General features: G+C 41.6%; 1 protein-coding gene across 1 annotated transcript in view; it reads right to left on the bottom strand.

The window, feature by feature from the left end:
• Positions 1-1198: 1198 nt before the first annotated feature.
• Positions 1199-12299, bottom strand: part of ogfrl1 (opioid growth factor receptor-like 1) — a gene marked incomplete at its 3' end in the record, with an annotated part of 37744 nt that continues 26643 nt past the window's right edge. The window contains exons 8-9 of the mRNA XM_083774881.1: positions 11274-11404; positions 1199-1739 (exon numbers count right to left, since the gene is read on the bottom strand). Of these exons, the coding sequence (XP_083631007.1) occupies positions 1199-1739; positions 11274-11404 (672 nt within the window). The remainder of the gene's footprint in view (positions 1740-11273; positions 11405-12299) is intronic.

The following is a 12299-nucleotide window of genomic DNA, read 5'->3' as shown; positions in this document are numbered from 1 at the left end:
AATCCTTGAATCCTAAAAAATAAATGGTCATTGACTATTGTGTGCCTCATTTTCCTGCATGTACTACATGCACTACACAAATCAGTGCACTAGATGGAGCTACTTGATTAAACACTGACTGGAACTGATGATTGTCAACTTGAATTGAATCACCAAACAAAATGAGATGGTAGGTAATGTACTAATGTCAGATTGTCATGTACAGTAAGGATTGGCAGACAGACTAATATTACAGACTAACACTTAGCCCAAATAAAACTACCACTGTAGTCTGTCATTAGCCTAGCTTCACAACATAAGGTTAGGTATGCAATATTAAAGGACATCCTACACGGCTGGTTAAAACAACGAAAATAGATTATGTTCAGTTCCTGAAAATCCAAGACAATTCTCAGTTAACTCTTTACTGTATAGCAGCAGAGGAATTACATTCATAATTCTTGAAATTAACAAACTCTAAACTTTGCTTTTCAGAATCCAGTCAATATGTCAAAGGATGTATCTTCTTATTTGGTATGAAATCAGATGCTCTTTTCTATAACGGTGGAATGAGAATCAAGAAATGTCTAATAGACTTTTTAAGTAGCCTATATAACCTATACCTTTGATCTCACAGCAATTTAAGCCATTCATTAATTAATTAACCAGCTCAGTGCCCTTGTGGCTAGAATTTCTACTCTGTCTTTGGTATGACCCTGGGACGGTTCATGCCTAAAGACAATAAAATGGGAGCCAATGCCTCCCTGCTTGGCACTCAGCATCAAGAGCTGCATTAAGTCCCTGTGAGTGACTTACCATCATGTCCAGGGGGTGTACTTCTACATCATGGATGGGTGAAAGTAACTATATACTTTTACTTTACTGGAGTATTTCCAATGTTCAATATTCTTAGCCTAGTTTCACTCCACTACATCTCAGAGGCAAATATTGTGCTTTTTACTTGGTTAACTTTAGTTACTAGTTATACTTTGTAGATTTTGAATATTATTACAAAACATGCATTAACCACTTCAACCCATTCTATATACATTTCATTTGAAAACTTGTGAAATGAGATATTCTGCACAGTAGTATTGAGTACTTTTGGTAGGCTACTTTAAGTACATTTTTATACCAATACTTTTGTATGTTTATGCGCCTCTATAGGCCACCCCCTGCCCCGAGAACCATGTTGGTTCACGGGGCCAGGCATGTGATCTCAGGTGGGTGGCCAGAATGATGGACCAGGGTTGAGCGGGCGTTGTCTGGCGGCCGGCCGGTGGGCGGGACGTGGCAGAACAGGCGGCCTCTGGAGGACGGCCGGGACGATGGCAAGAGGCAGAGCTGCTGACTTCAGGGGGACGGCCTGGAGGTCGAGACGAGGTCGGCAAGATGTCAACTGGAGGGCAGCCAGGAGGCCGAACGAGGTCGACAAGATGTCATCTGGAGGGCGGCCTGGAGGCTGAGACGAGGCAGCAGTGGTGTCGTCAAGGGGACGACCGGGAGGCCCGAGACGAAGCAGAGGGGTCGCCTGGCGGACGGCCAGGAGGCCGGCGGGCTGAGTGATGGCAGACCGAAGGCCAGGCTTGGAAGCAGGCCGAGACAGGGACTGCATCACTGGAGACCTGGGATCAGATACAGGTGGTCGCTGGGTTAAAGCTGAACTGGAAGTGGCCGGCCGGGTGGGCTTGGCGATCCAGGGAGACTTTTCCCCGTTTGTTGGCACCAGCAGGTTGATTAGCAAAGAGTTCACATGTTTGCTGATGAGGGAGTTGGACACAGGTGTGTAAGTGGGACTGCAGTGTGGTGGAAATTAATGTGGGAGTGGCCATGGTGGAGTCACAGACTGAGGCCGGGAGAGAGAGACTGTGACAATCTGCTTTTAAAGAAAAGTTGTCATGATCTATAAATTGTGGTTTACTGTAAACTATTGGTCCTGATGTGAGATAGCTCCATGTTGCTTTGAGTGTCAACTCTGAAACCTAAACACATTTGTTGTATTTTGGGTGTAAACAGCATTCTAGAACCCGGAGAGATAATAACCGCATTAACAGGTTTACTGCTTCAGTTTGTGTTCTAAACAAGCCATAGGCATAGGCTATATAATCCACCTGTGAGGATCTGCACACAGTGCACACTGCAGAGTACGTTTATAAGACTGAGGGCTGTATTTTGCGTGTCTTAAGTACCAGGTCTTATTCCCTAACTTGAGTAAACTAAAGACCTGGAGGCGTGGTCAATGCTCTTTGGCCACTCAGAATAGCCAAATGGCATTGATTGTACTTAAGACACGCAAAATACAGCCCTGAGAGTACAAATGTAACCAAATCGCAGTGAAACAATCGAGTCGCTCTATTTGAAAATAGCTGCTCTATGTCAAGGTCACAAGCACAATGCATTAAGAGCTTGTAGATCTCCTTTTTACAAATATTTAAAACTTGTGAAAAAACTGGTGTGACAATCTGCACAATGCTACTTTCACTTTTGGTAGGTCTACTTTAAATGTTTCTGCCAATAGTTTTGTGTTTTTTGCCTACATTTGGAATGCAATTAAAGGACCACTTCACCACTTTTCAACCTATCTTCATATAATAGGTCCTCACTAATAATCATGATAAAATGGCACGATTTCTTTCTACTCAGTCTGTGTCTCATAGGAGGACTGTGGGCAGTTTAGAACAGTCTTCCAGTGACATCATCATTAGGCAGATTATTTTTTAAACAAGATTTTTGTACAAAAATGTTTAGATTTTCATTATCATGAGAACGATGGCTTCCATTTTCACATTGCAACTTTTCAGGACTAGAAAGCCTGCAGTTTTTATTAGCTTGTATTCCCCATCGATGTCGTCACTGGAAGACGGTTTCTGAACTGCCCACAGCCCTCCTATGCGACACAGACCGAGTAGAAAAACTTTGCGCCATTCTTTCAAGATTATTAGTGAGGACCTATTATATGAAGATAGGTTGAAAAGTGGTGAAGTGGTCCTTTAAGTACCGTACTTGTAGGCCTATTGTAGCTCTGGTCCATAGCCCTGATGCCCTTGCTGCCGTTGCATTAAGGTTAAGGCTCTGCCACTCTTTGCTGCCTGCGCTCAAAATGCAGACCAGCCTCTCCTTGTGTTATTAGAAAGCCTACCTTCCATAGTGGACGCACTGAGCCCCCCACCACATGTATAAAATGCAATTTTTGGCCAGAAAGGGATTTCTGAATAAAATACTTTGTTACTCCACTGCGCCCTCTACTGACATAGCCAAGAGCAAGAGACAATCTCATAGACAAGATTTTTACTTCCAGTGGGAAAAAAACCCTTTTTGCCCCAAAAATGTGGTGGGCCTTTGTATTGGTGAGTAGGTAAAACGTTTTTTATATTTCCGCAACAGCTGACGAAAGGCTGGTCTGCATTTCATGCGAGCGCAGGGAGACAACAGTCCCATAGCTCTAATGAAGGCAGCTAGGCCTATTGTACAATATGTATTTGTGGTACCTTTTTTTTTTACTTTAATTTGATGTTAAAAATTTAATGGAAAAAAACGGAATAAATGCTACATCTTCAACTGGATCCTGGTCAATTTCAAATTGAGCAGTTGGTTATTTTATTATTATAATACATTATGCAAACACTGGGATCGAGTTAACTGAAGTGAAGTGAAGGAAGGTGAGATGGGCTCTTGCCTGCGCAGTGCTGTGCACACAGCTTGGTTATTGGCCAGCTAGCCCAGCTCTGCTCTTGCAGGAAAAGGGGCCGGACTCCTGTCCGGTTCGTTTCGACAGTAGGCAGGCTACAAAGCCTCCTGGCTTGACAGGACCACTTCAGCTGTGACAGCTAGGAGAGAGACAACAGACCCGAGTGAAAGGACGAAAGAACCGCATCCGCTTGGAGAACTTTTTGTGCGCGGACGGTCGGGAGGGGAGAAACTCGTTTTCATCACCGATTTTACACCGGACTTGTTTGGGGGTTTTTTTAAGTGAAGTGCATCGGGTTTTTGGGAGCATGGAAACGGTTTTCCGACACCTCACACCCGAACTGTAAGATAATGGGCTACAACTTCTGCAAACTGTTGAGAAAAAGCCTCCTGTATGATGACTCAAATGTCAAATTACAATAGGACATTGTGCGCGTGTGTGTGCGTGCGCGTGTGCGTGTGGCTTGGCTAAGGTGATAAATTGTGCTAAATGGTAGGCTGTTTCTAGTTCTCTGCTTTCGGATACTATGTGGCTGTCTGGCCGTTTAATCATGGTTTACACATAGGCAACACGCTCTCATTTTCATATTCTATAGACTACTGTAGCACTGAATGACAACCCAAGTGTCAGATTAGATTTAAATTAGGCTACAATGGAAAAACTACAAATATTGAATATTTTACACAGAGCGTGAACATCTTTAAATAACAATGAGAATTAATAAAAACTATAATATAGGCTAATAATCCTGTACACTTCATATTCTGTGTGGATTCCTATACCACAAGAATAGGCGTAGCCTATAGGCTATACAAATGAAACTTTCTAAAAATGTTTCCTTTTCAATTGATTCAACAGATTATCTGTAAAGAGATTCTGAATGCATACTGTATACCTTCTCATTTGGGCCTATTCATGTGCGCCCTGTGCTCGGCCTCGGACGCCTTCGGGGTGCATAGCAGCCTTTCCCCTGGGACGGCTCGATTCCGTTCCCAGGGAAAAATGGAACTGATGAGGACAGAGAAAAGCTATTCATAGCGAGAGGGACAGAGAGGAAAGCCACGCTTTCATCCTGACAGGACCAGCCTATGAATAGAAACGGATACTTGTGACCGGCCGTCTGAGCGCTCTAGAAGAGCATCATTAGAATTGAATTGTGAATGCATGGTTGTTGTGTTTTTAGAACAAGGAGTTTTCCAGGGAAATAATCTCTCTGTGCACTGTGCTTGCATGAGTGTGCATGTGCCTGTGTGTGCGTGCGTGCGTGCGTGCGTGTGTGTGCGTGCGTGTCAGAACTGGTTTGTTTGTGTCTACCACGGCCCCTGTGGCTTTGTGTTTGAGGAGGGGTCTCCGGCCACTCCGTTCCCATGGAGATGAGAAGAGCCACTTCCTGAGTCTTCAGTGTGTCTCACAACTCTGCAGGGAAGGGGGAGAGAGAGAGAGAGAGAGAGAGGTTGTGGTGGGGTGCTAGACAACTAGGCTAGACATTATTGAGACTTCTGTGCAAACATAGAACTGACCAGGGCCAGTGTGTGCTGTACTGTACGCCTGTATAGGTTTGACATACTGCAGGTTTGACACCGTCTGACTTGAAGGGCCATAAATACCTTGTGAATGTAGCCTCACTCTCTTTTTCTGTTTCTCTTAGTGGCTCTTCGCTAGTCTCTCTTTCTCTTACTTTCTTAAATGCAGAATGTCATGAGGTGTTATCATTAACCATCTCCAGTGAGGTTAAGGCCAGAGCATGAACTTTTTTTTGTCGTTCTAGACTCACAGCGAGAATGGGAAAATAGCATCACAGAAAAAGCTGTTTTCAGTTGCATCACTGTACTGTACTGTATCAGTGATGTAACTGAAAACAGCCTTTTCTGCGATGCCATTTTCCCCTTCAGCAAATCTGTCTACATAGAATGACACAAAAGTTCGCCCTGCATGGCCTTGACCTCCCTGGAGATGGCTAATATTGTACAAAGATAAACTGTTATCTGATTTTTGTGTCACTATCATGAAGCGCTGCCACAGGCGTGACAAAATGACCCTCATACAAGTGTGCTTTACTTGCTAACTTTATTTCCTGTGATGTTTGGGGCCTGGGGCCATCTGGAGGAACATTAACTTGTCATTTGTCCTGTAGGAGTGAAACCGCGTTAATGATCGGTGTTCCGGTGTTCCGGACCACCGCGCCTGTTAGCGCTCTGGACCGTGATCGGAATACCGTCATACTATTACCTCCACAAGGTCAGCTGCCAAGAGAGGAATGGGGGAAGGAGGAGGGATGGAAAGAGAGAGGCAAGAGAAAGAAAGAAGTAGAATAAAGCAAGAAAGAGAAGTAGAATAAAGCAAGAAAGAGAAGTAGAATAAAGCAAGAAAGAGAATAGAACAAGAGAGAAAACAGAGTTGGTGAGAGAGAGAGAGAGAGAGAGAGCAGAGCTGCGGAAGGGGGAGGGATTTAAGGACAGGGTGGGGTTTGTCTTATCAGATAAAGAATGGAAAGTTTTATAACTACACACACAAAAGGTACACAACAACACAACCGCACGCGCGCACACGCACACACGCACACACACACACACACACACACACACACACACACACACACACACACACACACACACACACACAGAGAGAGAGAGACAGTATGGCCTCCCTCACACACACAAGTGTAGGTCACAGCCATTGGTAAATGTCAAACATGAAGGTTTAAAGGAAACATGAATTATACTGTGAAGGACAATCAGGGACTGCAGTGTTGTGCACGTCACACTGAAGGCGGCAGTTGTAGCAGGGGAAAGGAGAAGGCTATACAGAAGTGTCCGTTTGTACCGTGTGTGTGTGTGTGTGTACCAGAATGTACAGAGTTGAGTTTGTTCACCAGTATGATACTGAAAGGAATGCTTTGATATTACTTTCCCTGGATCTAAGCCAGATTGAGTGATCTGCTGTGTGTGTGTGTGTGTGTGTGTGTGTGTGACTGTGTGTGTGAGCGCGATTGTGCGTGCATGAGTGCACACCCGATGATGTTTGCATATTTGTGTCTGTGCATGTGCTGAACTTCATCAGATAGATTTTAGGATACTCTCCGTCTGTGCACACTGGGCAAGACCTACGCTGTAGACTGTAGTGTAGCACTTTTGGGGGGCGGAAGTTGCAGGATTTTAGTGTTGTGATGATTGGTCGAAAAAATATTGTATCTGGGGGAAATACATCTGACGGATGTTCGGGCCGGACACTTCTAGGTTGTGACCAGGCTTTTCTCTTCGCAGAGGTCCAGAGGAGTAAGACCAAGGCTGTGTTTTAGCAGCTTGTCAGTTCTTGGCTATTATAGCAATGTTTCATGAATTGCTTTGTGATTGGAGAGGTTATTAACACTCTTATCTCCCAGCGTCATCTGGAACCATTAATCAGTACGATTAACCAGCGATTTGCAGCTTCAGAGCCCATTTCAAGGTGACACGAGTCACACGACGCCATCTTGGTTGTGCTAGGATATAATAGCATGTAGCCAAAAGACCCCCGAGAGGATCGACAGCCACCGGAGGTATGATTACTTCTAACGCGAAGTCAAAAAAATTCTCTTTTCATTAATTTGGATTACGAGTTATTCACGTTTTAAGATTTTTAATCCCATACATTAAAATAGAGCTGGACCACTTTGGATGACGGACTAGCCGGAAATGACCCAATGTACGCTCCTGTACATGTAGACTGCTGCGCTCTGTTATGAAACGAGTCTGTCTGAAATTTCTTTATTAGGAACAACCCCTTGAGATGAACCATCTCGTTTTCAAGGGGGTCCGCAATTCACAAAATACACTTCATACGTAAAGACAATTTTTTACAAACAATTCAACCAGACAAAACAAAACAAGACAAAACAATACAATTCCTAGATAAACAAGAAACAAACAACAAAACAAAAACTGCAACAAGACAACATTTCACATAACATGGACATAACGTAGACATAACACATGGATCATTGCATCATGGATCTGCTATAGTAATGATTAGTGAAAACATGAACAGGTAGTCTCAAGATGAGAGGACAGCACAGTTTTAAACAAATGAAAAGATGTTATTGAACGAATATGGACAGGTAGATTGTTCCAGTCACAAGGAGCTTTGAACATAAATTATCTTTTGCCAACTGATGTGGGTATATTGAAATAAACCTGTGAGCAATGTCTAAGTTGATGTGTAGAAGTGTAAGGTGTCATAAGCTGTTTCAGATACTGTGGATAATTGAAATGAATACATTTAAAGATGAACTGCAGCCAGTGCTGCTGTCTTCTTGAGGTGGGAGATGGTAAGTTGAGATTTTCGTATAAGGTACAGTGGTGGGTCAAATATGGGCAGTCAAGGACAAATCTGCATAAACGGTTGTATACTGAATTCAAGGGAAGAAGGTTTGTTTTAGGGGCAGTCTGATAAATTACATCTGCATAATCAAGAATTGGTAGTATGAGTTGTTGAACTAGTTTCTTTCTTACTGTAAAAGTAAAACAGTTTCTGTTGCGGTATAGAACACCAGTACTGAAGTTGATTTTCCGGACTATGTTATCTATATGACATTTAAATGAAAGATTTGAGTCGAGCCAGAGACCAAGATATTTGAATTGTTCAACTCTATGCAGTTGTGTACCATCGAGACAGGAGATATTGAATGATTGATTGTTAGTTTGTGCTTTAATATTTGGATTAGTCCCAAAGAGCATAGTGTTTGTTTTGGTTTTGTTGATTAGTAATTTATTAGATATAAGCCATGATTCTAGATGACTAAAATGTAGTTGCAATGTCGACTGTGTTTGTGAAAGGTTAGCTTGTGCAGTGTATATGACAGTGTCGTCAGCATAGAGTTGAACGTTGCAACTAGGGATGCACCGATCCGATACTCGTATCGGAGATCGGCGCCGATCCAGGCTAAAATTCTAGATCGGGTATCGGATCGGTGGCCGATCCATTATCCGATCCGATCCGATAATTATGTGTAATTACAGTATGAAAACAACTCTACCTCCTCTGTGACACAGCAGTGTAGTATTGACAGTATAACATGTGGAATGCAGCCAGGCTAGCCTGCGCACACATTAACCTGGTCTAATTTTTGCACAGTTATTTAATAAATAATTCAGTGCATTTATATCTGTGTTTGTTACATTTTGTTTTACAAAGTTGGGAAAGTAATGTTTAAGTCAAGCCTTGATGTTGCCTTACACAAAATAATGATTCCAGACTCCACACAGTGAGGCATACAGCTTAATAGGTTATTACGTTTCTTTGTGGGGGGTATCGGATCGGTACTCTGTATCGGCAGATACTGGACCCCCATGTATCGAAATCGGTATCGAATGCCAAAAAGCCGGATCGGTGCATCCCTAGTTGCAACCAGAGAAAATTGAGGGAAGATCATTAATAAAGATGGAGAATAGAAGTGGGCCTAAGGTTGAGCCTTGTGGCACACCACGTTCCTGTACTGCTAGGTCGGATTTACTGCCCTGAATGACAACACAGTGTTTTCTATTATGCAAATAGGAGTTGAACCAAAGTAAGGCATTTCTTGACATACCAATAGAGTGAAGTTTGTCTAATAGGATGTAATGGTCGACTAGATCGAATGCCTTGGTTAAATCAATGAAGATTGCACCGGTAAGTTTGCGATTAGCAGAGGCAGAGTTTCAATAGAGCAGTAGTTGTAGAATGATTTGGGCGAAAACCAGATTGAACAGGTGAGAGAATGTTGTATTTGGAGAGATAATTGGACAGTTGATTGTATATTAATTTTTCGATTTTTTTTGCTATTGAGCAGATAATTGAAATTGGTCTGTAATTGTTGGGATTGAGTTGATTACCTGCTTTGTGGAGTGGGGTGATACGTGACCATTTCCAGATGGAGGGTATGTCATGGGTTGAAAGAGATAAATTAAAAAGGTCACAGAGAGGGTACATGAGAATGTGTTGTGCAAGTTTAAGAAATTTGGCTTCGACGCCATCTAAGCCAGGACTACTGCAGACTTTGAGGTCATTCATTGCATTTAAGACTTCAACAGGTGTAATTCTCCTGAAAGAGAATGTGGTGTGGCAAGGTGGTGTATTGTTAAGCACATAGGGATCAGATGAAGGAGTACAGACTGAGGAGAAATGTTGGTTGAAAGCTTGAGCTACTAAAAGGGGATTATGTAGTATGGTATTGTTGACTTTTAATTGATTATGCTGAATCATGGTTTTATCAGGTTAGTGTTTTATTTTTTTTGTAATTGTAATAATTAGATTTTGAGTTTCTAGTCATGATTTTACTTTTATTTCTCAGAAGTCTGTATTTCTCCCAGTCAGAGGGATCTCTTGTCCTACGATACACAGCCCATGCTTTATCTCTTTGCCTGAAGGTGCTTATAAGATCAGATGTTATCCATGGAAGATGGCTACCCTTGACTTTAATAGTTTTGAAAGGGGCATGTTTATCAATAGTTTTTGTGAGTTCTGAGTGTACGAATGTCCATGCATCATGAACATTTGAAATGATTTGGTACCGGTCCCAGTTAATTGAAATTAGATCATTAATGAAGGCGTCAACATTGATTTTCTTATCTTGTCTAATTTGAATTAATTTAGGGGGGAGTTTGGGTAGCTTAATTTTCAAAATGCAAAATATGGTGCAATGGTCACTGAAGCAATCAGACATGATCCCAGATTTAATGTATCTGTTCGGATGTGAGACCAGAATCCAGTCAAGCAAGGATTGACTTGTGGGCGTGACCCGAGTGGGCTCACTAATTAGCTGTGTTAAATTCAGATTCCTAATAGTATTTTTAGCAGTATTGGAAGATCTATCTGCCCAATCCTTTCATACACACTGAGCCCGCGCTCTCGTCCGTTTCTATGATTGGTGGTGCGCACAGCCGCACATAGACTTTTACAAAGTTGAACATATTAACATATTGAAATAAGTTTAATATTTTAACAGTATTTTTAACGTTTTTCCCGGATTTGTATACATACACAAATTGTGTTTAAAACATGCATTCTCTCGTTCAATTTGGACTAGGCCACAAATTGCTCATGTTGTTTTATGCTGCACTGTCCCCCCTTATCATGGTTACTGGCTTGATTATGGGTGTTGGGATTGATGCGCTCAATTGTAGGTTACAATTAATTCATATTGTGTGAGATACTCTTATGAAATCCCTATATAATATGAGTCCCTTATGAAATAGACTAACCGGAAATACTTGTTAAGCAACAGCTGATTTCTGTATAAAAATATTTAATAAACACGCCCAGTAACGAACCAGCAACAGAGCACTGATGCTGCCCTGGCTCTGTGTAAGCTTTTATTTATAAGATTATTCTTCACTTAATTCGGTACATGATACCAAATAGAATAGAACTGCTGAATTATTTATTTCGGCTGGATGTTGTTGAAGCATGTCTAATATAAATAAATAAACATGGGGCATAAGTAATCACATTATTTTGTCGAAGGTTCTGTTTCTCTGAACATATTTACATGGCAACTATATTAAATAAAGGAAATTTCTTTAAATGAAGTTGTGGGTGGCTCTTAAAAGAGCCTTTGTGGGGTAAAACAGGCTGTTGTGTATATGTTTACTTCTTCTTGGCGGCTGACTTCTTGGGTTTCGCCGCCTTGGGCTTTGCTACCTTCTTTGCTGGGGCTTTCTTGGCGGCGGCGGGCTTCTTCACCTTCTTAAAATCTCCCAGAAGTGCCACCTCGTTTTTATCCTTGAGAGTTAATAGTAGATACAATGCAATTAAAGGATTCAGCAGGGGCTGAAGGGGGTCTATAAATGTTTCCAATTGTGATATATTTGCTCTCATGTAAGATGACTTTCACGAAAATACATTCAAAGTGTACAGGCTCAACTGTGGGTACAACTAGCTCAGAAGCTAGATTAGATGAGACATATGTGACTACACCACCGGCCCTTGTACCTCTATCTTTTCTATATAAAACATAATTTGTTAATTTGATTTCATTGTTAGATATCTTGATATTAAGCCAGGTTTCTGATAATGTGATTATATTAGGTTTATGTTGTTCAACCCATGGCCTAAGTAGATCAATTTTATGTTTAAGGCTCCTGATATTTATATGTATTATTTTAAGTCCTTTCACACTATCCATCATGATACTTGATGTTTAAGAGTGCTGCCACAGAACCATTAGCATAGATCACAACAGAGTACAGTGTGTTGATGCGAGATACATATATGTGTACATACATGTATAGATAAGACAATTAGACAACAAGCATAAACAAACATATAGACAAAATGAAAAAGTAACGAATAAAACAAAAATAACCCCAGGCCACCCTTAAACCCATAGGCCCAAGGATTTGGATGAGTAGCCCACAGTTAACCACGTTTCCCTAGCCAAAAATAAGAAAAAATCAATAAATAATAAACTAAAAATAAAATAAGTAATAATGATGGTGAGAGAAAGAGAGAGAGAGAGATATCAGATCTCGTTCATCAATGAGCGTAAATATTTAATAGGGCGGAGACCTCCCTCCGTCTAGGGCGACAAGTGTGTTAACCTGCCCAGTGTTTCACAAACAGTTGGTCGGAACCCATTTTTGGATCGTGGTCCTATTTTTAAGGTTCACAAGTAATT

The sequence above is a fragment of the Protomyctophum parallelum genome, assembly GCF_964188405.1.
Source record: "Protomyctophum parallelum genome assembly, chromosome: 10".
NCBI classification, from domain to species: Eukaryota; Metazoa; Chordata; class Actinopteri; order Myctophiformes; family Myctophidae; genus Protomyctophum; species Protomyctophum parallelum.
This window is presented reverse-complemented; position numbering and strand designations above follow the sequence as displayed.